Raw genomic sequence first — 22,605 nt, forward strand, 5'->3', positions numbered from 1 at the left:
CTGCTGATAGTCAAGGCCTACACCTTACCCAGCTCCAACTACCGAAGTCTCACTTTCCCCCAAATCTTTTTTTTTTTTTTTTGAGAGACTTTTGCTATAGGGTGCATGTGCTCATGAGAGACAGAGACAGGGATGAGGGGTGACGGCCACACTGCAATCCCTCCTCCTTCATTCTCCTCTCGAGATTTTGGGCATACGTGCCCACGTGCCTGGCGTGAGTTTTAAGTCACAGAATCTGGGACTTGAACCACAGTTGACTACGTGGGAGTTGAGTAACATAACCATTATGCCATCTGCTGGTCCCATCTCATTTCTTTTCTCATTTCTGCACATAGGAGCTTGTCTTTGTAAGGTACTTTGAGTGTATGTATAAATTCACAAGTGATATATCATCCAGTAAGTATTTCTATTTTTCAATGTGGTGGTTGAGAAGAATAGAATCGGCATTGTACAAGATGGAAGATGAACAGAAAAGTGAGGTTGAAGGAAGAATGGCTTTATATTTAGATATGTAATAGGGTAAGTTCTTAAGCAAAGGGAGGATAATGTAGAATACGTGTAACGTCTCTCTGCATAGTTCAAAGCATGTATGCACGTTTTACACAATAGTTTCTGAAATATATAAAAGCTTATTCCATTTTCATATGAGAAGACAAGTGAACAGAAGGTTTTTGTGTGGAGACAAAGAATGTTTTTCTTTTCAGCCTTTTAGGCTAACAGTTTAACTGGAGCTAAAAAGTGGAACTAGAGGTTCTGGAGGTAACTCTCATCCTCACCAATAATTTTCATTACCTAAAGAGTGAAACAGGAACCGTTTTTGGTGGCCATGTTTTATTTGTCCTTTTTCTTCAAACAGGATAACCAAAGATACAGACAGTATTCAATAAAATAAAAGATGAAACAAATTCTAAGACTGCGATGCCACATGCTACATTTAACCTAATTTTATTCATGCTTGCTTTGGGATGGGGAAGAGATCATTCAGTAAAAACATACAGTAAAAACAAAGTATGTCTTAGCATGTACAACTTTTAAACTACAATAATGATGTACCTTAATTACTTCCATGCACACAAGTCTAACATTACAGGTTTTGTTTTTAAAAAATAAACACAATTAAGACTTCTAGGAGCATTTTATAATAAAGTAATTCCTAATTTTTCTTTGTTGATAGATCAAGCACCTCCAAAATACAAATTCCTATACACAGTGAGCACTTTACTTAAAATGAACACTTAAGGAAATGAAGTACGTGGACAGCCTTAGGATGAGCTGACATCATATATCCAGCTAGGTGGGCAACAAACCATAGTGCCAAATGGAAAAGTGTATTTGCAAATAAATTTTAAAAACTAAGTTTTACAATTAAATACAGAAAATATACTGCTTTGCTAAAATAAATAAGATGTGATGTATTAACACTTCACTAGAAAGAACGCATACCAGGACACTTATAAACGCTGAGTGAGTCGTATTTAAGGAGTTTACTACAATAAATGCTGGCTAAATAGAAGTGCGTATCGTGAAGCACTATGGGTGGTCTATGTTTTGCCACATACTTTTGTTACCTTGAGGTAGATAACACATGTGTGCCAAATTCGGCATTCATTTTCAGTTGCTGCTGGTATCATGTGTTTTAAGAAATGTGTACAGTATGAAAAAGTTGAAAATACTCATGAATGAAAAATGTTTTAGGAAAAAAATAGATATTCTCATGCAACTCTGTACAGTCTCACTGTGTAAATTTCAAGGCAAGATTTTTGTTTCCTGTAAAACAGATCATTGTTCTATGAGAGAATGTTTTGTACTTGTCTTAGTGCATTTCTTTTGTCTCCTCCTGTGTTGCATTATTTTGCTCTATTCTTTATTTCTGTGTGCAAACGACATGCCAGTTAAAATGAAAACTTATCTCACATGTAGAAAAAAAGTCTGGATTTTAAAAACCAAGAACTAAAAATCCTTACTAAATGACACCATCTGATTCAAGTAAAAAAAAAAATGACTTAAACACTAGTAATTTAAAAAAAAAAAGACACGAAACACATTTCATGAATACAAAGAAATGTCTGCTGAGTGTTTTAGTTCAGATGTTTCAGAATGCTGCTGTATGTTTTATGAGGAATCTGAGGGGAAGACTTCATAGCGGAAGGTGTTAACGTGGCCTGGATGGACTTAAGTGGTGACCCAACTGGGCTGTGAAACTGCGGGATGCCTATGGACTCGAGCTGCTTGTTAAAGAGGAACTCCCCACTGTTGTTCAGGAAGGCTTCCTCGTTTCCTCTCTCCCCAAGCTTCCCATCTTCTACTGGCTCGGTTTCTAGCATTTCAGAGTCTTCCTTCCTGCTAAAGAACTTGTCCAAGTAACTAGTGTAAGTGTTCTCCTTCTCAGCGTGTTCATCCTTCCTCACCTCGCAACAGAACTGACTGATGAGAAAGCAGTCTTCCGCCCCACTCACGAACTGGCTCTCCCAGGAAGACTGGTACAAGGCTTCTAACTGAGCCAGGTTTGCCATTCCTTTCTCCTGCTTCTCTCGGCTTACTGACTTTGATATCAAACTTTTCAATTCTAGCTGGGACACTGAGCTGTTCAAGTCGTTTAACTTATCGACAACATCAGCAGGCTCGCGCTGTGAACTAAGCTGAATCGTTCCTGCGATAAAAGAATCAAAATCGAACCCCTGATTCTTTTCCCTTTCTTTTTCCGCCAGTTGTGATGCTTCCTCTAGAGCTATCTGGGCCTTTACTAACCCATTCCTTTCACACTTGGACTTGCCTTTCTTATCAGATTTTTCTTTGCTTTGCTCTTTCCAGTTGGAAAGATCTATAATAAGCTTGGGTTCATAGTAATGGTTAACTTCACTCTCTCTCCAAACTAAGTTATCTAAATATGACGATGACCTCATTTTGTAGTTACAAGTATGGCCACACTCCAGATCACAGTATTTGTTTTCATGGTGATCTGGGTACTGCCAACAAGGCTCAGTAGAGTAATTGGTATCAAAAGCAGGATCCTCCAGATACTTTTCCCGATCTCCATCCAAATATTTTCGAGGATCAACTTGTACTTCTTCTTCATCGGTAACATCAGACAGAGCTCTTGGGTCAAGCTGAACTTCGTCAATATCAAAGTTGTTATGTATAGGCCAGTCATGCTCTGAAAACTGACAGTCATGGTACCTGAGGAAATTAATACACAGCGTCACTCCATCTGTATGACTTTCTTTTCAAATTCACCGCATGCCTCTTACGTGAAAGCACTGTGCTAGGTCTATGAGAGGAGGGAGTGCAGGAGAGCAGACAAGGAGCTGTCCCTGCCCTTTGGGAACTCATCTTCCTTTATTTAAAACTTGTATAAATTATTTTAACAACCTATAATATTAACCGATAAGTGGGATTTGTTACTATATAAAGCACTGTGAGGCAATATTTGGTAATTGCCAATAGAGTATATAATCTCATGAGGAATGCTAAGTCCTCCAATTTTTTTGTTGTTGTTCTTTTAAGAGATTTTTGCTATAGGGCACGTGCACTTGCCAGAGAGACAGACAGAAAGACAGAAGGTGAGAAATCACCCCAAGGAGATGGCATGCTGCAATTCCTTCTCTTTCGTTCTCTCAGGATTCTGGGCATGCACACATGCCCAACCATGAGTTTTAAGCCACCATGTCCAGGACTAGAACTGAAGTCGACTATGTGGGAGTCCAATGACGTAACAATTACACCATTCGCTGGTCCTTAAGTCCTCCATTCTTAAATGAGAAATAAGAATTGATCTTATTTACTTCTACTTTTTTCCTATTTTTTTTTTTTGAGAGGTTTCTGCCATAGTGCACGTGCGCTCACTAGACAGACAGAGACAGAGAGAGAGAAAGCGAGAAATCACCCCCAGGGGGGATGGCCACGCCACAATCCCTCCTCCTCCATTCTCCTCTTGGGATTTTGCGCATGCACGTGGATGCGCCCGGTGTGAGTTTTTAAGCCACTGGGTCTGGGATGTGAACTGCGGTTGACTACATGGGAGTCCAGCGACATAGTCATTATGCTAACTGTTGGTCTCTCTATTCTATTTTTTATCTACCAAAATATCATGGTGGCTGGCATACCTGTAGTTTAATTCCACCAATTTCACACAAAAAATACTTTATGGCCACAAAATGCAGCTCTCTGAGTTCAATCAGGTAACCTGCCTTATCACTCTACTGGCAGTAAGGAAGATAGAAGCCAAAGAGGCAGGTTTGTAAGAACTTACTATAGTTAGAAAAAAATTCTCTCCATGTATATGTGCTACCAAGTGTGGTATTTCTTTTTAAAGAATTTTTTGCCTTAGAGCGTGTGTAGTCTCTGGAGAGAGAGACAGCGAGAGGGGATGTGAGAAATCACCCCCCAGGGGAGATGGTCCCACCACAATCCCTTTGCCTCCCAAGATTTTGGGCACGCACACACACACATACCCAGCATGAGTTTCAACCCACTGGGTCCAGGACTCAAACCATGGTCAGCCACGTGGGAGTCCAGCTACAAAACCACTATGCCATCTCCTGGCCCCTGTGGTATCATTCTCAACTGACATATGACTGCAAGGTGATCACACCATGGCCAAGTAAAGGCAGACTGAGAGATACACATGAAAACAAATGGAGGACATGGGAGCAGAAAAGAGATTAAATAGGGACCAGCAGTTAGTGTAATGGCTATGTTGCTGGATTCCCATGTAGTCGACCGTGGTTCGAATCCTGGACCTGGTGGTTTAAACGCATGCCATGCCATGTGTGATTTGTCTATATCCATGCAGATACTTATAAAAAGGGGACTTAGTGCTCCAAAAAATTATATTTCACGGAGAACCAAAGTCACTTGAATAAAATAACTTCACGACATAATCAACTGAATGCAATTTACAAGTAGCTGACCACCAAGAAATAAAAATACAATGTGTTTAAATGAAAAAAAAAAAAAAGAGAGACTAAATAACTTAACTAAGTAAAAGGGAAATGTTAGAGGTTGAATGATGTCTGGGTATGTGTGAAAAAAACTGTATTTAGGGGGTAGAAGTAGACATGTGGAGAAAAAAACGTGTGGTTGGAGTATGTGTGTAAACAAACAAAGGCCTCAACATTTTAGGGGAGAAAAAAAACAATGAACTACTTATTTAATTATTGACAATTTCTTTTCAGGCACTGAAATACATGAACTGTTTTCTTATTTTTTCAGATTTTTTTATTTTTAAAAATTTGCTATAGGGTACATATCCACTCTACCTAAGAGAGAAAGGGAAAATGAGAAAGCAAGCCTCCAGGTCTGGGATTTGAACCACAGTAGGCCATGTGGACTTGGGTACAACACTTTAACCACCATGTCACTTGCTGGCCCTGAATATAACTTGCTGGCCCTGAATAATATATTAACTCTTTTTATTAAAAAACACTTCTTAAAAATTTTTAAGATTTATTTATTTATTATTATTATTTTATCACATGAGTTTTGCCAGAGAGAGAGAGAGAGAGAAAGCAAGTCGTCAGGTCTGGGACTCAAACCGTGGTCAGCCATGTGGGAATTCCAGTGCCTTAAACACCATGCCACCTGCTGGCCCCCTATATGAACTCTTAAGTACATTATTAGTGACTCTCAGTTCTTCAGATAATCAAAATTATCTGCAGATTTTAGTTACTATTGATTCATCTAAACTTCCTTAGAAATGTAGAACCCTAAGAGGAGGCTGAAGGAAGACATTTTTCTCTTTAAGGTATAATGTTACCTGTTCTGACGTTTTATATTCTTTAGACTGGGCAAATTCCTTTTATTGAGCCAGTGTTAAACATCTCAACCTTAATTTTATGTCATCAGAAAAAGAGATCTGTATGCTACAATCATTAAAAATAATTTCTTTAAGACAATTACTATAGTAAAAATCTTGAGATACCTTATTTGATAAGACTGTGTCTTGTCATCTAACATCTTAAAAAATGTTTGTGAAATTCATAAAAGAGTTTGGGAACCAGCAGATGACATAATGATTATGTCACTGGACCCTCATGTTGTTAGGTGGTTCAAGTCCTGGACCTGGTGTCTTAAAACTCACACTAAGCACATGTGTGTGAGTGTGCCCAAAATCATGATTGGAGAATGGTAGGAGAAGGGACTGAGGCATGGCCACCCCCCTGGGGGGTGATTTTTGCACTTTCTGTCTTTGTGTCTCTCTCTGGCAAACACATGCACCCTAAAGCGACCAGCTCCTAAAAATAAACAAAAGCACAGTTTAAATAGGTTCCTATTTCCTGGGCCAGCAGGTGGTGGGAAGGTTAAGGTGCTGGATCCCACATGGCCAACGCCACGGTTCAAGGCCCAGATCCAGAGCTTGAATATCACATCCCTTGCATGTGTGCCCAAGATCCTGAGAAGAGAATGGAGGAAAAGGCACTGTGGTGTGGCCATGCATGCGGCATCACCTTCCTTCTCTTTTTCTCTCTAGCGAGTACACACGCTGTATAGCTAGATAAATAAATAAATAAAAATAAAAAATTCCATCCTGCAAGCCCTGACATTATAATTTTATTAAAGAAACGTATGTTGATTTTGAAAATGGTTTAAAGTAGTATTTAACTTTTCCCATTAAGTTTAGCAGAAACTCGTATTTTTAAGACTTCTCCATCGCCTTGTCTTACAAATAATTTAAAAATAAAACTCGCTGCAATGGCTCACTGAAAATTCAATAATTGTTCAGATTTATGATTAATTTACCTTTCCCAGTTATAAATGTGACTATGAGTTTCATCCATAAGCAAAATATCATCAACTTCATCTTCAATATGAAAAGGATGACTTGAAATTGGCTCATCCATTGGAAAAGAATATATGCTCATGTAAGGGTGGGAGAGCGCTTCCTCTGCTGTCAACCGATCCATGGGGCTAAATGTCAAAATTTGTTCCAGGAAATCCAGTGCTGCAGGGAAAAAAGGGTGAGCAATTGCTTATCTTTAGAAAGACTGAAAATGTTGGTCTCACCAGCTAAGTGCTGGTCTTTTAAGACCACATTGTACTACACAACAGGAACACAGTATCTTAGTGTACACCAAGAGGTCCATCAACATGTGAAGGGAAAAAAATGGACCACATAATTAGAAATTAATTTTGAGAGAAATAAAACTAACTTACCTGATTCACAGATGAAAAAGAAAAGACACTTCTTCAAATATATAAATATTTGAAATGCATCCTGATCTCATTAGTATGGGCAGTTGTTACTAAGTTAAACCATAGGAAACTGCTGTTTCTGTTAGTCAAAAATGGTCAAACAGCAGAAATTTCATATGGTTCAACTTCACACACACAGGTCTTAATCCCAGCTCTGCAATTCACTAGCTTAACTGAACTGTTGTGTAGTGCTAGACAGGCTACTTATGCTTGCTAAACTTCAGTCTTCTCATGTGTAAAATACAATGACATAAAGTATAAAAATTCAGCGTTATGTGTCTGGCGCTTAATGCCCTTTCTCCTTCACCGACAGGCTATGGTGCTGTTTAGCACTGCTTCACAGCAATCATACTCCAGCACAGTTCACCGCTGTGCTTCATCACCTTAGGGTTCTTGTAGGGCTAACCAGCTAACCACACCCCCAGTTCTTCCCATCAATCAGTCTGTTAGGCCTCCCTAAGAGTCTGCTATGGTCTGAGTACGTACCCCACCCAGAACTCATGTTAGAAATTGGGGCTCCAGTGGGGTTGTAGTGTGGCCTTTAAGAAGTGATTAAGTCACTAGTAAAAGCTAAATGCCTTTCTTGCAGGACTGAGTAACTGAGAGCAGACTGATATGAAGTGAGCCTGGCAGCTCCTTGTCCTCTCTCTGGCACATGTGCACCTCTATTACACGAGCCTACATGCTACTCTAGCTTCTACTCTTGCCGTACTTGTTATAATCAGCTGCCCCATCTTGGACTTCTACTTGGACTTTGCAACCTCAAAACTGTGAGTCACAATAAATTTCTTCTCTTTGTAAGTTATCCTCTACATAATAATGAGACTGGGCTGCATTTCAAATATTTACATGTTGCTTGAAGAAAATGGACTAAGCTCCTCATGCAGCCCACACGCTTCTATGCCTTACGACGCACACCAGCCGCCCACCTGGGATCTCGCTGTCTACTTCCTCTGCTCCCTAGCCGTGTCACCCACAAATTCACACTGAGGAACTTCAGTTTGGCCTTTGCTATTTGGCCATCTCTTTATTCTCTCGATTGTCTCTATCACAACTTTTTTATCTGTACCTTCTGTCTCAAAGGGAGAGGCCTTCTCACTAAGACTAACCTGTACTCTAGAACGGATCCTATTCTTAATGTCCAATCTTGTTAACATGAATAGCTGACCGTTGTATAGCCATTTACCATAAATTATCACACTCAAGCCTCAGAGCAGTCGATTAAAGACTGCGGAGAAGAAACGTATGGCTCACTGCTACTGATGGGGATTCCTTCTTGTGCACTCCCTTATTTTCCCCACTTTCCTTCTATTACCATAATCTAGGGAGATGTTTTGCAATACATCAAGCTGCTGAAGAGTCCATCTGAATTAGCCCAAGGGCCATGTGTCTCAGGCAAGAACAACTTCAAGGCAAAGTGTTACAGATGGTTGACCCAGCACACACATCCTCGAGGGAAGGGAGATATACAACTATACACATAAATAACGTTCCTGGTATTTGAGAACTGGAGGCACCAGGAAAATGATAGAGAGGAAAAAGCTAAGCAGACTGAGCTCCCACCTGCACACACACAGAACATTTCCATCACTGTGGAAAGGTGTATCAGGCAGAACTACTCTGGAGGAAACCAGTTTGTTTGCTACGATGGTGCTCAAGTGTTCTAAGATGCAGGAATACATAGCAGACTACAGAGAAAGGGAGCAAAACAGAGAAACACGAAAAAGAAGGCATTCACTTAAAGAATAAGATCTCTAGGAGTCTTACATGCTCATCCATATGTGCTTAATCCTGTTTGCTTTCTCCTCTGAAGATGGTAAACAAGAGCGTGAGGAGAGAACATGCACTATTTTTATCAAGTCCTCACTGCCTTAGCATGTGCTCTGCCCAAAAATGAAACTCCACTATCAATCAAGACAAAGCTGATGGGAAGCAGACCTATGTACTAAATCTTTAGTCTCGGGAACTTTACCCATCCTGCACTGCATTGTATGTGAACACCAAGGATCTTTGCTCACTAGTTAATGAATCCATTATTAAAGGCATTCAGCACATACGAATAAAGCCCCACCATCAGCCAGATATTCGGCTTGGTACAAAGCTGAGTGAGGCCTGGCCCCCACTCTAATGAGTAGGGGAAAAGACAGCAATATTTACCAAGATTACAACTGCTTCAACAGCAATGTCCTCTTTTGACAGGACACAGTGATAGTGACAATGATACTGAAGCATATCCAGGTTCTCCCTGGTGGTCCCTCTCAATCTGGTTGACACCGGCTTAATTTTTTTTTTAATGCAGATATACTCCCACCTCTCCACCCTATATCCCAATTCTGAGGTAGCAGTCTGCATTTTAAAAGAGCCCCCACAGGTGACGCTGAGGCATATCCAATGCTACGGGACTGCTGGTCAGTTAGGAACAGACGCCATTACAGCAGCTACAGGCTGGGAACAAGAGAGCAAGCTGGAATCCAATTGTGTAGACTCAATGGTTAGAAATGTAGAACTACTGAAAAGAACCCTTGTGAAACCTGCTGAAATTAAATATGACAGCTTCCTTTTGGCTTTTACATTAGTTCCATGTAAATCTGAGGAAAATACAAACTACGGTGCCATCGTAATTTTTGCCTCCCAGTACCTACTTTCAAAATGGGTGCTATTTTAAAACACTTCTGATAACTAACCTGAATCACATATAATGTCCCAAGTGGGTGATGTGGCTGTATAACTAAGAGGAAGTTTAAGATGTTTAGAAAACCATTCCTAACTTTACAATTCTGACACTGACAGATTGTAATACCATATAATGCTTAAAAATATGACACAATTTTAAGAAGTATTTTTCATGTCTAATAAGCTTAAGAAAATACCTTATTACAATAATTACAAAAAGTTAAAGACACTGCAACTTATTTACCAACAAATCCTAAGGACATTTTTCCATCTTGAGACATGAAATGAATTGTTTTGATTCTTTCCAAGTTCCTATTTTCAAGCTTGCACAAGCATTCACGTTTAGCACCTAATACTCCACCAATCCGCCCTTATGTAACATTTTCGTCTGTGGATTAATCCAGAGTCACACTATTTTTGACTGAGTTTGGCTTCTTCCTCCAATCTCTTCCTTGCCCTACAGATCTCTGTTTTCCTCGCCAACTTAGCTCTTTCACATCTGCATCCCATGCACACACACACACATCCTGACTTATATAACGCTCACAGAACTCCAGCCAGCTCAGCAGAAGCCAGTGATTCAATACACTCACCTCTGGGGGGCAAGCGGAGGTGCAGGTTGGAATAGTAAATGGGATGAGGGGGTACATTTTTTGGAATCTGGAATCTGGAAAATTATTCAGAGGAACAACAGATCCCAGCCTACATGCCAGACCAAAATATTGGAAGGGGTGTTAAAGTTTAAGTACCCCTTCTATGTCTAAAGACTATTAGGAAGAAGCTGTATGTCTAAGGATAAAAACCTAAGGCTTCCACACACAGATCCTGTGTACACGTGCATGCGCACACACACACACACACACCACACACACGGGCATCAATGTGACAGTTACTTGAGTCACAATACCTTCTCGACTAATTCCTGGAAGCAGCTGAGTTAAAGGTTTGTGTGGCTCAGTCATGTCGTTTCTAATGTAAACTGGAATTACGCTGAGAAGCTCCTGACGATCTTCCTCGTGTACAACAGGAATAGATTCTAAAATCAGCTGCATCTGTTCAAGTTCATGTGCACCTGAGTCAGATCAAAAGAGACAACAAAAACATGTTCTTCAATATTTGATTGTTTGGCAGTAAGCATACTAAAATAAACTAATGACCAATGACCAGCTGGGGAAAAATAGTTTTAACAGAATCATTAATTAATAGATTTCATTGTTTTAAATATCACCAATCTACCTTTTTTTTTTTTTTTTTGAACGGTTTCTGCTATAGGGCGCGTGTGCTCGCCAGAAAGAGAAAGAGAAAGAGAGAGAGAGAGAGAGAGAAAGTGAGAAATCACCCCCTGAGGGGATGGTCACGCCGCATTCCCTCCTCCTTTCTCCTCTCAGGATCTTGGGCACACACGCACACACGCCCAGTGTGAGTTTAAGCCACTGGGTCCAGGACTCGAACCACGGTCGACTACATGGGAGTCCAGTGGCATAGCTGTTACGCCAACTGCTGGTCCCCCGATATACCTTTAAAGCTTATCTATTTCAATTTCTGCTCACTGATATATTTTATTTCAGCTGCTTTATTGCCATAGAAAACTAACTGTTGAGATTTGGGCTGCTATGAAGGTTATGAAGCTGTGAAGAACACAATGAATTGGGACTCGTCACACCTGGATCTAGTCTTAGCTATCCCACTAATTAACTGGCTATGTGTTTGGAGACAATACTTAACATCTCTCTAGGATATGATACCATCATCAGTAAAACGGTGAATCATGGCCAGTCCTGGTTCTGGTGGTTAACACAGCCGGATCTCGCACGGCCTACTGCACAGTTCAAATTCTGGCCCCCATCCCAGGCACTTATGTGTCAATGCCCAAAATTCCAACAGGATGGAGAAATGGAGAAGTAACTGAGGTATGACCAAGCCCCACTGGGAGGATACTTTCTCCTTTCTCACTCCCTCTCTCTGACAAGCATACATGCCCTCTAAGGATTTAAAAAAGAAACAGAAACAAAAAAATACAGGCTGGCAGGTAGCATGGTGGTTAAGGGCACCAGACTCCCACATGGCTGACCACGGTGCAAGTCCCAGACCTGGCAGCTTGCTTTCTCACTTTCTCTCTCTCTCATCAAAAGAAAATAAATATAGTTAAATAAAATAAAATAATTCTTTTTTTTTTAAAGGTTAGATAAGGTTTGTGAAACAATTTTTATAGCTATGTGTTAGGCTCAGGTAGCATTTCTAATTCAAGACCACTATTTAAGAAATAAAAGGGGAAACTTTAAGCTAAACTGAAAAAACATTTCATTTGCCTTCTTACTAATTTCTAGAAATTCATTCAACATTCTAATTTTCTTTAAATTCCTACACTCCAGTGGCATGGTGGCTAAGGCAGCCAGATTTACATGGCCAAGTGCACAGTTCAAGATCCAGATCCAGTAGCTTGAGAAACACACCAGCCACATATGTATGCCTTGCACGCCCAAAATCCCAACAGGAGGGAGAGACAAAGAAGATGGGATTGTAGCATGACTGCCTCATAGAGGGTACTTCCTTGCTTTCCCTCACTGTCTCTCTCCAGGAAGCATGAATGCCCTCCAGCAAATTATCAGTTTAAAAAAAAAAAAGAGAGAGAGAGAGAAAGTAGGACTGCTAATTTATAAAGAAGAAAGGCCTCACTGAGAAGCTGAAAATTAAGGATTCCAAGGCACACACCATACACTGCTGTGGAAGAAGGGAGTTCAATGAAGATGGGAAAAGGTCAAAAGCCCAAAAGAATGGGCTTGGTGTGTCCAAGACACAATCAGACGAGTGTAGCTAAAGTAGTTGCTGGGACAAGTAGCAGGCAACGAAGTCTGTGATACCAGAACACACAGGGTTGGCTTTACTCCAAGTCTGAGGGGAAGCCATTACACAGCCTAAAGAGAGAAATGACATGATCTGACTGAAGTTTTAACAGAGCTACTCTCGCTGCTATGTGGTGTGTCCAGCTCACAGACAACAAATACTGAACCAGGAAAGCCAGTTAGACGGTCCTGCATTAGACTAAGAGAGACGTTGATAACTGACTGGACTTGGAGAGCAGGTGAGGGTAGAAATAATAAGTTAGGAGTCTCAATATATTTTGAAGGAAGAACCCACAGGATCTATACTAACAGATTTTTGTCTGAGCGACTACAAAATTAAGGTGCTGGTTTACTAAGATAAGGAACACAGTAGAAAATACAAGGGAGAGGGCTAGTCTACTGGGTGATGGTTAAGCAGCTAGATCCCACACAGTCAACTGCGTCATCCAGTCCCAGACCCAGCAGCTCAAAATATGCACCAGCATGTGTGGGCGCAAGCCTAAAATTCTGAGGAGGGAATGAAGAAAAGGAATTGCAGGATGGCCATCCCCCCAGAAGGTGATCTCTCTCTCTCTCTCTCTTTCTTTCTCCCCAGGAAGTGTGCACACTCTGTAGCAAACATTTTTTAAAGTATGAGGGAGAAATATCAGGAGCTTAGTGTTGGAGAGGTTAAATTTGAGATGTTAGACATGCAAATGGAGACAATAAGAGTTAATGAATCTGGAATTCGGAAGAAAGCTCAGGGTTAAAAACATAAACTCAGGCGTAATCAGATATAGACGGAATGTAAAGGAATGAAAAAGAATGAGATTACTCAGAGCGTAAGTGATGCTAGAAAAGAGGAGGTCCAAGCACTGAACCTGAGATATTCCAACACTGAAAACGAAAACGAAGATGATTGAAGAGGGGGCCGGTGAGGGAGGAAAGGGCTCAGAGAGTGCTGTGCTAAAGGACAAGTGAAAACGTACTTTAAGAGGAAGGGAAAGATCCAATGTGACAAATGCTGGACATGGCTCAAAACAAGCACTGACAACTGGCCAAGCATTTAGCATTACAGAGCTCACTGGTGGCCCTGACAAGCAGTTTTGTGGAAGACAAAGCCTGACTGATGAGGGTTCAAGAGAGAATGGAGGATTGGCTTCATGGCATAGTGTGACTGAGCTGCTCAAGAGAACCAAATCCCACAAGGTGCCCATGGTTCTAATCCCCAGCACAATCAGCCTAAAACATGCTGGGCACACGCTCGAGTGCCCACTGACCGATGGGCTGGAGGACCAGAGCAAGGGGAATGCAGTGTGACCAGATGCTGGGGAAGAGAGAAAGAATGGAAGTAGAGAAATTAAAGGCAACAAGAATGCTTCTTTTGAGGAGCTTTACATTCAAGGAGTATAGGCAAAAGTAGCAGTTGTTGAAGGAGATACTGGTTCAGACAAGATTTTCTTTATTTTGTAAAACTGGGAACATTTGGGACCTGCAGTTGGCTTAATGACTATGTGGCTGGACTCCCATCTAGTCAACCGCGGTGTGAGTCCCAGACCTGGTGGCTTAAACTCACACTGGGTGTGTGTGCGTGTGTGCTCAAGATCCCGAGAGGAGAATGGAGGAGAAGGGATTGGGGCATGGCCATCCCCCTGGGGGGTGGTTTCTTGCTCTCTTTCTCTCTCTGGTAATCCCATGTCCTATAGCAAAAAACTCCAAAAAGACACAACTGGGAACATTGTATCAATGTTTGAATACTAACCCAGCAGAAGGAATAAAAATGAAGATGCAAGAGAAAAAAGTATAGGAGCAAAGGCATCTATTGCCCAAGTGGAGGGGCTGGACTTGGAGAAGAGTGTCTATCCAAATGCACAACAGATATGCACTGAAAAATAAAATAAGGACACTTCTTATGGGTTAGAAACACATGGATTTCCAATGGAAGCTTAGTCCTTGCCTCTTGTTGCTCAGTTCATTTGTGGCCTACATCTAATAACCACTTAGATCTCTCCTCACAGGGTTTTTAAAATTTTTTTTTGGAGAAGTTTTTGCTATAGGGCGCGTGCGCTTGCCAGACAGACAGAGAGATAGAGAGATAGAAAGCAAGAAATCACTCCCCAGGGGGGATGGCCATGCCGCAATCCCTTCTCCTCCATTCTCCTCTCGGGATCTTGGGCACGCACGCACATGCGCCCAGCGTGAGTTTTAAGCCACGGGGTCTGGGACACGAACCGCGGTTGACTATGTGGGAGTCCAGCGACATAGCCATTATGCTAACTGCTGGTCCCTCCTTACAGTTTTTTTATGAATGGTTCACCAGCATACCAATAAGGCATCTAGTGTCAGGAAGGGAACTATAACCTCAATCTTTCAAATCATTTCACCAACAAGTCCTATTAATTAAATGTTTAAAGTTCAAATGGGTTTAAGATCAAAATTATACCACCTAGAGGGCTTTTAAAATCCAATTCTTTCTATTGATAAACCTGAACAATGTCTACATGACCCAAATGAACATTTTAAAATATATTAGGTGCATTTATATAATCAATGCAGCACTAGGTACTGACTCAACTTCTATGAATTAGAGCATGACCTAATCTTAAATTATACAGATTTAAATTTGCTTTTTTTCCCTGAGTTGTGGTGGCTTTCAAATTCGTCCACAGGGTTGGCCCCATGGCACGGTGGTAAAGCACTGTGCACTGGGATCCAAATCTCACACGGCTGACCGCAGTCTGAGTCCCAGCCCTAGTGGCTTCAGAGACACATTGGAACATGTCTGCGCACGCCCCAGATCCTGACAGTGTGGAAGACTGGAGGAAAAGGACTGCAACAGGACCACGACCAGCGGGGCGTTCTCTCTCTCTCTGGTTAAACACGCACACCCTCTGGCAAATAAAAAACGACTGTCCTCCAATTTTTTGGTATGGTACTCTTCCTTTAAAAGATGAAATCCAACTCCCTTCTGCTTTAGTGTGAAGTGTGCTGACAGGCTGTTTTGAGACTAGGCCTTACTTATAGTTGTTAGATTTTTGACAAAATGTGAAGATAATTCAATGAGGAAAGAACAATTATTTCAAAAAATGGTGCTGGGCAATTGGATAAGCTCAGACAAAAGAATGAAGCTGAGCCCCTACCTTACTCTACACATAAAAATTAACTCAAAATGGATCACAGGCCTGAAAGCAAATGCTGAAACTATAAAACTTAGGAGAAAACACAGGGGATAACACCATGACCTTGGACTAGAAAATGATCTCACAGACATAACACCAAAAGCAAAAGTGACAGAAAAGACATAAATTGCATATCAGAATTAATGTTTTGTTTCAAAAGACACCATCAAGAAAATACCACTCAAAGAATGAGAGAAAATGCAGGTAAATCATATATCTGATAAGGAATTTGTATCCAAAATATGTAAAGAACTTTCCAAAACAAGTAACTAATCATGGGCAAAGGATCTGGATAGACCACAGATACAGAAATGGCCAAAGATATCCAAATATATCCAAAAATATAGAAATGGCCAAAGAGCCCATGAAACGGGGCTCCACATCATTGATTATTAGGGAAATGCAAATCAAAACCACAATGAGATACTACTGCATACCCACTAGGACGGCTACATGGAAAACAAGACAGCACTTTACATAAGTGTTGGCGAAAATGTAGAGAAATTGGAACCCTCACGCACGCCGGCAGAAATGTAAAATAGTACAACTGTTTTGGAAAACTATCTGTTCCTTCAAAAGTTAAACATAGAGTTAGCATATGACCAGCATATACATACCAAAGAAAACTGAAAACAAGGTTCACACAAAAACTCGTACACAAATATTCATAGCAGCATTGATCATAATGGCCCCTAAAATGGAAACTCTAATATCCATCAACCGATGAACAAAATATACAAAATGTAGTATATCCATACTGTGGAATTATTTGGCCTTAGAAAGGAATAAAGTGAGGGCTAGCAGGTAGCATGGTGGTTAAGGCACTGGACTCCCACATGGTTGACCACGATTCAAGTCCCGGGCCTGGAGGCTTGCTTTCTTACTTTTCCTCTCTCTCTCCGTCTCTTTCTAGTAAGTGCACGTGCCTTGTAGCAAATTAAAGTAAAATGCAGACATAAAATTAAAAAAAAAAAAGAAATGAAGTGGGGCCAGAAGGTAGTATAGTGGTTAAGGCACTGGACTCCCACATGGCCAACTGTGGTTCAAGTCTCAGACTTGGTGGCTTGCTTTCTCATTTGCGCTCGCTCGCGCTCACGCTCTCTCTCTCTCTCTCTCTTGTTTTACTCTGGTGAGCACACATGCCCTATAGCAAACTTAATAGTAATAATAATAAAATAAAATTTATGTAAAAAAAGAAATAAAGTACTAATATGTGACACAACACAGATAAATCTCCAGAATATTGCTATGCAAAAGCAGCCAGTCAGAAAGGACAAGTGCTAGATGAGTTCTAAATAAAATGCCCAGAATAGACAAATCCATAGGGAGAAAAAGTGCATTAGTGGCTGCCAGAAAGTGGGAGGAAGAGGAAATGGGAAGTAGCTGCTAATGGTTACAAGCTATCTTTTACAAGAGATCAAAATATTCCAAAATTAGATACTGGTGATGGTTATACAACCCTATAAGTACACTAAATAATACCAGCCTGTTTACTTCAAAATTTATTTTCTTCTTTCATGAGAGAGAGAAAGAGACATGTACCCTCAACCATCTCATGCCATGACCTTTCTCACCTCCGCTGGGAGACTTTCAGCCAGCCACGATCAACTGCGCATGTGCAACTGACATGCACCGGCTGACTGGGAACGAGACCTTGATCTCCATATGGCTTCTAGCACTGTAGAGTGAGGCACCACCACTGCCACCAAGGCTGAGCCCAGAACTGTACAATTTAGATGGGTGAACTGTATGGTATGTGAATTATACATTGATACTTTTTTTTGAGAGGTTTTTGCTATCAAGTGCATGCACTCGCCAGAGAAACATAGAGAAACAGAGAGACAGAAAGTGAGAACTCACCCCCTGGGGGGGATGGCCACGCCGCAATCCCTTCTCCTCCATTCTCCTCTCGGGATCTTGGGCATGCACGCACACCCAGCGTGAGTTTAAACCACTGGATCCAGGACTTGAACTGCAGTCGACTACATGGGAGTCTAGCAACATAGCCATTACGCTAACTGCTGGTCCCTATATTGATAATTTTATAGTAGCTTTCCCCTTGCTCTCCTTTGGATCAATATTTCTGGTGGAAACCAGACACTGTGAAGATATCTAAGTGGTCCTAAGAGAAGGCCACTGGGTAAGGAACTGGGGCCGCCTGGTAACAGTTACGTGAGTAAGCTATCTAGAAGATGGTCCTCCTACCCTATTTGGGCCCTTAGATGACTGCAGGCCTAACCAACAGGCTGAGAAAACCTGAGCTAGAATCACCCAACTAAGCCAATCCCAAATCCCTGACCCACAGAAAGTGTAAGACATTAAATGCTTGTTCTTTAAGCCACAAAGCTGGGGGGGGGGGGAATTGACACACAAACGCTACGGTAATTATTTTATAAATGCTGAAAGAAACTTGAATATCAGGGCTACAACCTGTAACATAAGAAAAATCCAATCTACTTTAGTCTAAGAATCCTACTATTTTCTCAGTTTTCTAAATTGAAACTGAACCACTATTACACATCATACAAGAGATTTCAGATGAGTAAAGTGAAAAAAATTATAAAGGACTTGTAAATGTTATATAAACTAAAAGATTTCAGATGAGTAAAGTGAAAAAAATTATAAAGGACTTGTAAATGTTATATAAACTAAGTGTTACAACAATAATTGGCATAAAAAAACTTACTTGGGGGGACCAGCAGTTAGCATAATGGCTATGTCGCTGGACTCCCATGTAGTCGACCACAGTTTGAGTCCCGGACCCAGTGGCTTAAAACCACGCCGGGCGTGTGTGTGTGCGCCCACCCAAGATCCCGAGAGGAGAATGGAGAAGGATTGCGGCGTGGCCATCCCCCCTAGGGGGTGATTTCTCGCTTTCTGTCTCTGTCTGGCAAGCGCACGCGCCCTATAGCAAAAACCTCTCCAAAAAAAGAAAGAAAGAAAAAAAAAAAAAAAACCTGCTTGGGGACCAGCAGGTGGCATGGCGATTAAGGTGCTGGACCCTCCCGCATGGCTGACCATGGTTCAAGTCCTGGACCTGGCGGCTTGCTTTCTCACTTTCCCTCTCTCTGTTTTTCTCTGGTCAAATTAAAGTAAAATGAATGAATAAACAAAATTAAATAATTTTTTTAAAAAAAACTACTCAAGGGCATTTATGCATACCGTCCTTTCTCCAGCAATTCTCTTATGGACCCTAATCTTTCATTCATCTTTTTGTATAAACAGCTCTACTCCACTCCTTCCCTTCTGCTCTTAGCACAGGAAGTATAGGGAGGCCCACTCTGAAGACTATGGATCTTTAAAAAGTTTTGTCAGGGCTGGCTCCTTAGCCTTGTGGTTAAGGAAACCAGATTTCCCAGGGCCAACTGTGCAGTTTGAATCCCAGCCCGGGCAGCTTGAAAAGTACACTAGATGCCATGTGCATGTGTGCCCCAAATCCTGACAGGATGGAGGAAGGGAGAAGGGACTAAAGAAAGACCATGCCCTACCTAGGGGAGCTTTCTTTCTCCCTCCCTCTCTCTCTCTCTCTCTCTCTCGCTCTCGCTCTTAGGCGCGCGCGTGAGCACATACACCCTCTAGCAATTGAAGGGGAAAAAAGGTAATGTCAAAAGAGAGAAAAATATCTAAATCACAACATCATGCCCCAAAATAAAAAAAAATCTTCAGTACCCTACTATTTTCTACTTTTTCAAATGGAAATTCCTCTTCCACTCTCTAAGAGACTTCCTAAACAATGTGGCCCTATTTTAACTAGTCATAAATTATCTGTCAGTTGAAACCTTGCTTTCATTAAACTGTGCTCACTGACTCATGAATGTACCAGGTTTATGTCTTTATTTATATGAAAACCCTTACATAGGTAATGTGTTTTTTCTCTTTCCCCAGTCAAAATTCTTCACTATTTCAATGTAGTGAAGAATCTTTTTTCTTTTTTTGAGAGGTTTTCGCTATAGAGCGCGTGCGCTCACCAGACAGAGAGAGAGAGACATAGAGAGACATAGAGACAGAAAGCAAGAAATCACCCCCCAGGAGGGATGGTCACGCCGCAATCCCTTCTCCTCCATTCTTCTCTCGAGATCTTGGGCACGCACGTACACACGCCCGGTGTGAGTTTTAAGCCACTGGGTCCGGGACGCGAACTGCGGTTGACTACGTGGGAGTCCAGCGACATAGCCATTACGCTAACTGCTGGTTCCCAATGAAGAATCTTTTTTGACTGCAGGAGACATCATGCCTTCCATCCCAGTCATCACTGGTGAAGTCTCTCTAAATCTACAGCTTTTATAGTCTATACTAAATGATGTTATACAAACTCACACTTTGCTTTTTATTTATTTAAAGAGAGATTTCTGCTATAGGGCGTGTGCACTCACAGGAAAGTCAGAGACAGAGAGAAATCACCCCCTAAGGGGATGGCCACACCACAATCCCTTCTCCTTACTCCTCTAGGGATTTTGGGTCCACATACACAAGTGCCCAGCGTGTTTCAAGCCGTCAGGTCTGGGTCGACTATGTGAGAGTCTGGCGATGTAACCATTAACGCCACCTGCTGGTTCCACAAACTCGCACTTTGCTTTATGATGCATGATGTTTTTCATCTCTTCTCTTCTTGACTAAGTTCGCTCTCACAGTTCTTTAGACTTCTTGATAGCACCAAACTTAAAAAACATTACTTGTGGGGCCGGCAGGTAGCGAGGTGGTTAAGGGCACTGGATTCCCACATGGCCGACCATGATTCGAGTCCCAGACCTGGCAGCTTTCTCACGTTCTCTTTCTCTCTCTCGTTCTCTCTGTCCCTCTCTGGTCAAATTAAAATACATACATAAACAAATAAGGCTAAATAAAACAATTCTTAAAAAAATAAATGACTTGTTTGGTTGTTTCTGGAAGGTCACAGCAGTCAGGCAATAAGATGTGGCAGTTCGAACCACAGAGATGGTAAGAAGGCTAAGAAAAATATGTTAGAGTTTTAAAAACAGCTAAAAGAAGTTCACCAGGAAGTGACAATCAATGATGAAACTACATGATCCAGGTATCATTTAACACAGATTACCACCAAACATTACAGATCAACGAAAGATGAAATCATGTTACGAAAATAAGGTATACACAAAAGAACACTAGGGCTCTGAGTCAATTTATGAAGTGACCAATGTGGTAAATATATGAGTAAGGCGCAGTCGGTAGCAAACCAAAATTAAGTGCCGGAAGCCACAGGGCCAACTGCAGATTTGGATCCCCAGCCAGGCTGACCTGAAAGACATCAGGTGCACACGCATGTGCGCACCCAGGATCTGGAGGAGGTTGTGGAAAGGGTACTTCTCTGTCACGTGCACAAAATAAACTAAAAAATGTGAATAAGTGTTTTCAATTTCCTTAAATGATAAAAGCACTATTTTATCATTTCAATATTTCAGACTACAATAAATTATTTTAAATCTTACATAGGTCTTGCTTCACAGATAAATGCAGAATTGTTTCTCTGAGGCCCAGTCACAATGGCACGAACAGTAAGGTGCCACTGCATGGTGGCTGAGGCTACAGGGGAGGCCCAAGCTCCATTCCAGCCCCATCTCAAAGGGGCCAGGTGTGAAGCTGTTTATGAACTGAGCAAAAATTTATTGATATGTAAAGTAAATGCTAGTGGAAAAATGTAAAAATAAATAAATAAATGGGGGAGAGGGGTAAAATAAATAAATAAATAAATAAATAAATAAATAAATAAGAGGCCAGGTGCAGCAACATGTGCCTAAGGTCTTAGCTAGCTGGGAGGCCAGAGAAGGAGGATCATGAAACACAGCAAGATCCTGTCAACAATATCTATCTCGAGGGGGCTGGACGGTGGGCAGCAGTAAATACACCTTCTCTCCCTCTCTCTCCTCTTCTATGCCCTCTCTCGCGCTCATTAAAAAAAAAAAAAAAAAATTACTTCTTTCTTTGGGATAATTTTCCTCACATAAAACTAACCTGCAAAGAGGGTTTTCCCAGTCAGCATTTCAGCAAAGATGCAGCCTGCAGCCCACATGTCAATGGCTTTAGTATAATTATTAGGAGAAAGTAAAAGACGTGGAGATCTGTACCATTTAGTAACCAATCCTTCAGAAAGATGACCCTGAAAGAGAAACAAAAGACATGCTTTAATTTTTTTTCCCTTGGCTAAAAACAGTACACAAAATGTAATCATTAAAGAATCTTTCAGCTTAAAAAAAAAAAAAGTCAAAAACAAACAAAAAACCACAGTAATCTTTAAATCCTAAAACAATCATTGCTGATTTCAAAGCCTGCTTTCAAAGTTCTTGCCCTTGTAAGGCTGAATGAGATTAAACTCCCCTTGGAATATACCATGTATAAAATTATGCTCATGGGATGTGTGCCAACAAAAATAACTTCAAGCCACACATTCAAAACTTATTTCAGAAGAGGAGCAATTTTTCACTTTAAGTCCTTAGCTACAGGGCAGGTAAGGCTTCAAGTCAATGAAAGAAAAGCATCAGAGACGCTGCATATAAACCAGTACCAAGCTCCTCACTGACACAGCCCCGGGGGCCAGCACTACTGTATCTCCCACTCCTAATGAATCTATTAATTTTGCCTTACAGAGTGTCCAACAACTACTGGTGCATATATTGCCTCATTTCATCATCAAAACAACTCTGAGAAATTGTGATGGTAGGTATCCATTCCATCTTACAGGTGTGATTAACACCCAGCAACTAGGCAAACTGCTTAAAGTCACATAG

General features: G+C 41.2%; 1 protein-coding gene across 2 annotated transcripts in view; it reads right to left on the reverse strand.

Annotated features, from left to right (window-relative positions):
- Positions 1 to 814: 814 nt before the first annotated feature.
- MAPK6 (mitogen-activated protein kinase 6) overlaps positions 815 to 22,605 on the reverse strand; it is a 45,087-nt gene continuing 23,296 nt past the window's right edge. For both annotated transcript variants that reach the window (XM_006168739.3, XM_006168740.3), the window contains exons 3-6: positions 21,833 to 21,977; positions 10,772 to 10,936; positions 6,739 to 6,940; positions 815 to 3,177 (exon numbers count right to left, since the gene is read on the reverse strand). In XM_006168739.3, coding sequence (XP_006168801.1) covers positions 2,079 to 3,177; positions 6,739 to 6,940; positions 10,772 to 10,936; positions 21,833 to 21,977 — 1,611 coding nt within the window. In that variant the 3' untranslated portion in view covers positions 815 to 2,078. The remainder of the gene's footprint in view (positions 3,178 to 6,738; positions 6,941 to 10,771; positions 10,937 to 21,832; positions 21,978 to 22,605) is intronic.

This window comes from Tupaia chinensis, unplaced genomic scaffold, assembly GCF_000334495.1.
Source record: "Tupaia chinensis unplaced genomic scaffold, TupChi_1.0 Scaffold146140_1, whole genome shotgun sequence".
Classification (NCBI taxonomy): domain Eukaryota; kingdom Metazoa; phylum Chordata; class Mammalia; order Scandentia; family Tupaiidae; genus Tupaia; species Tupaia belangeri.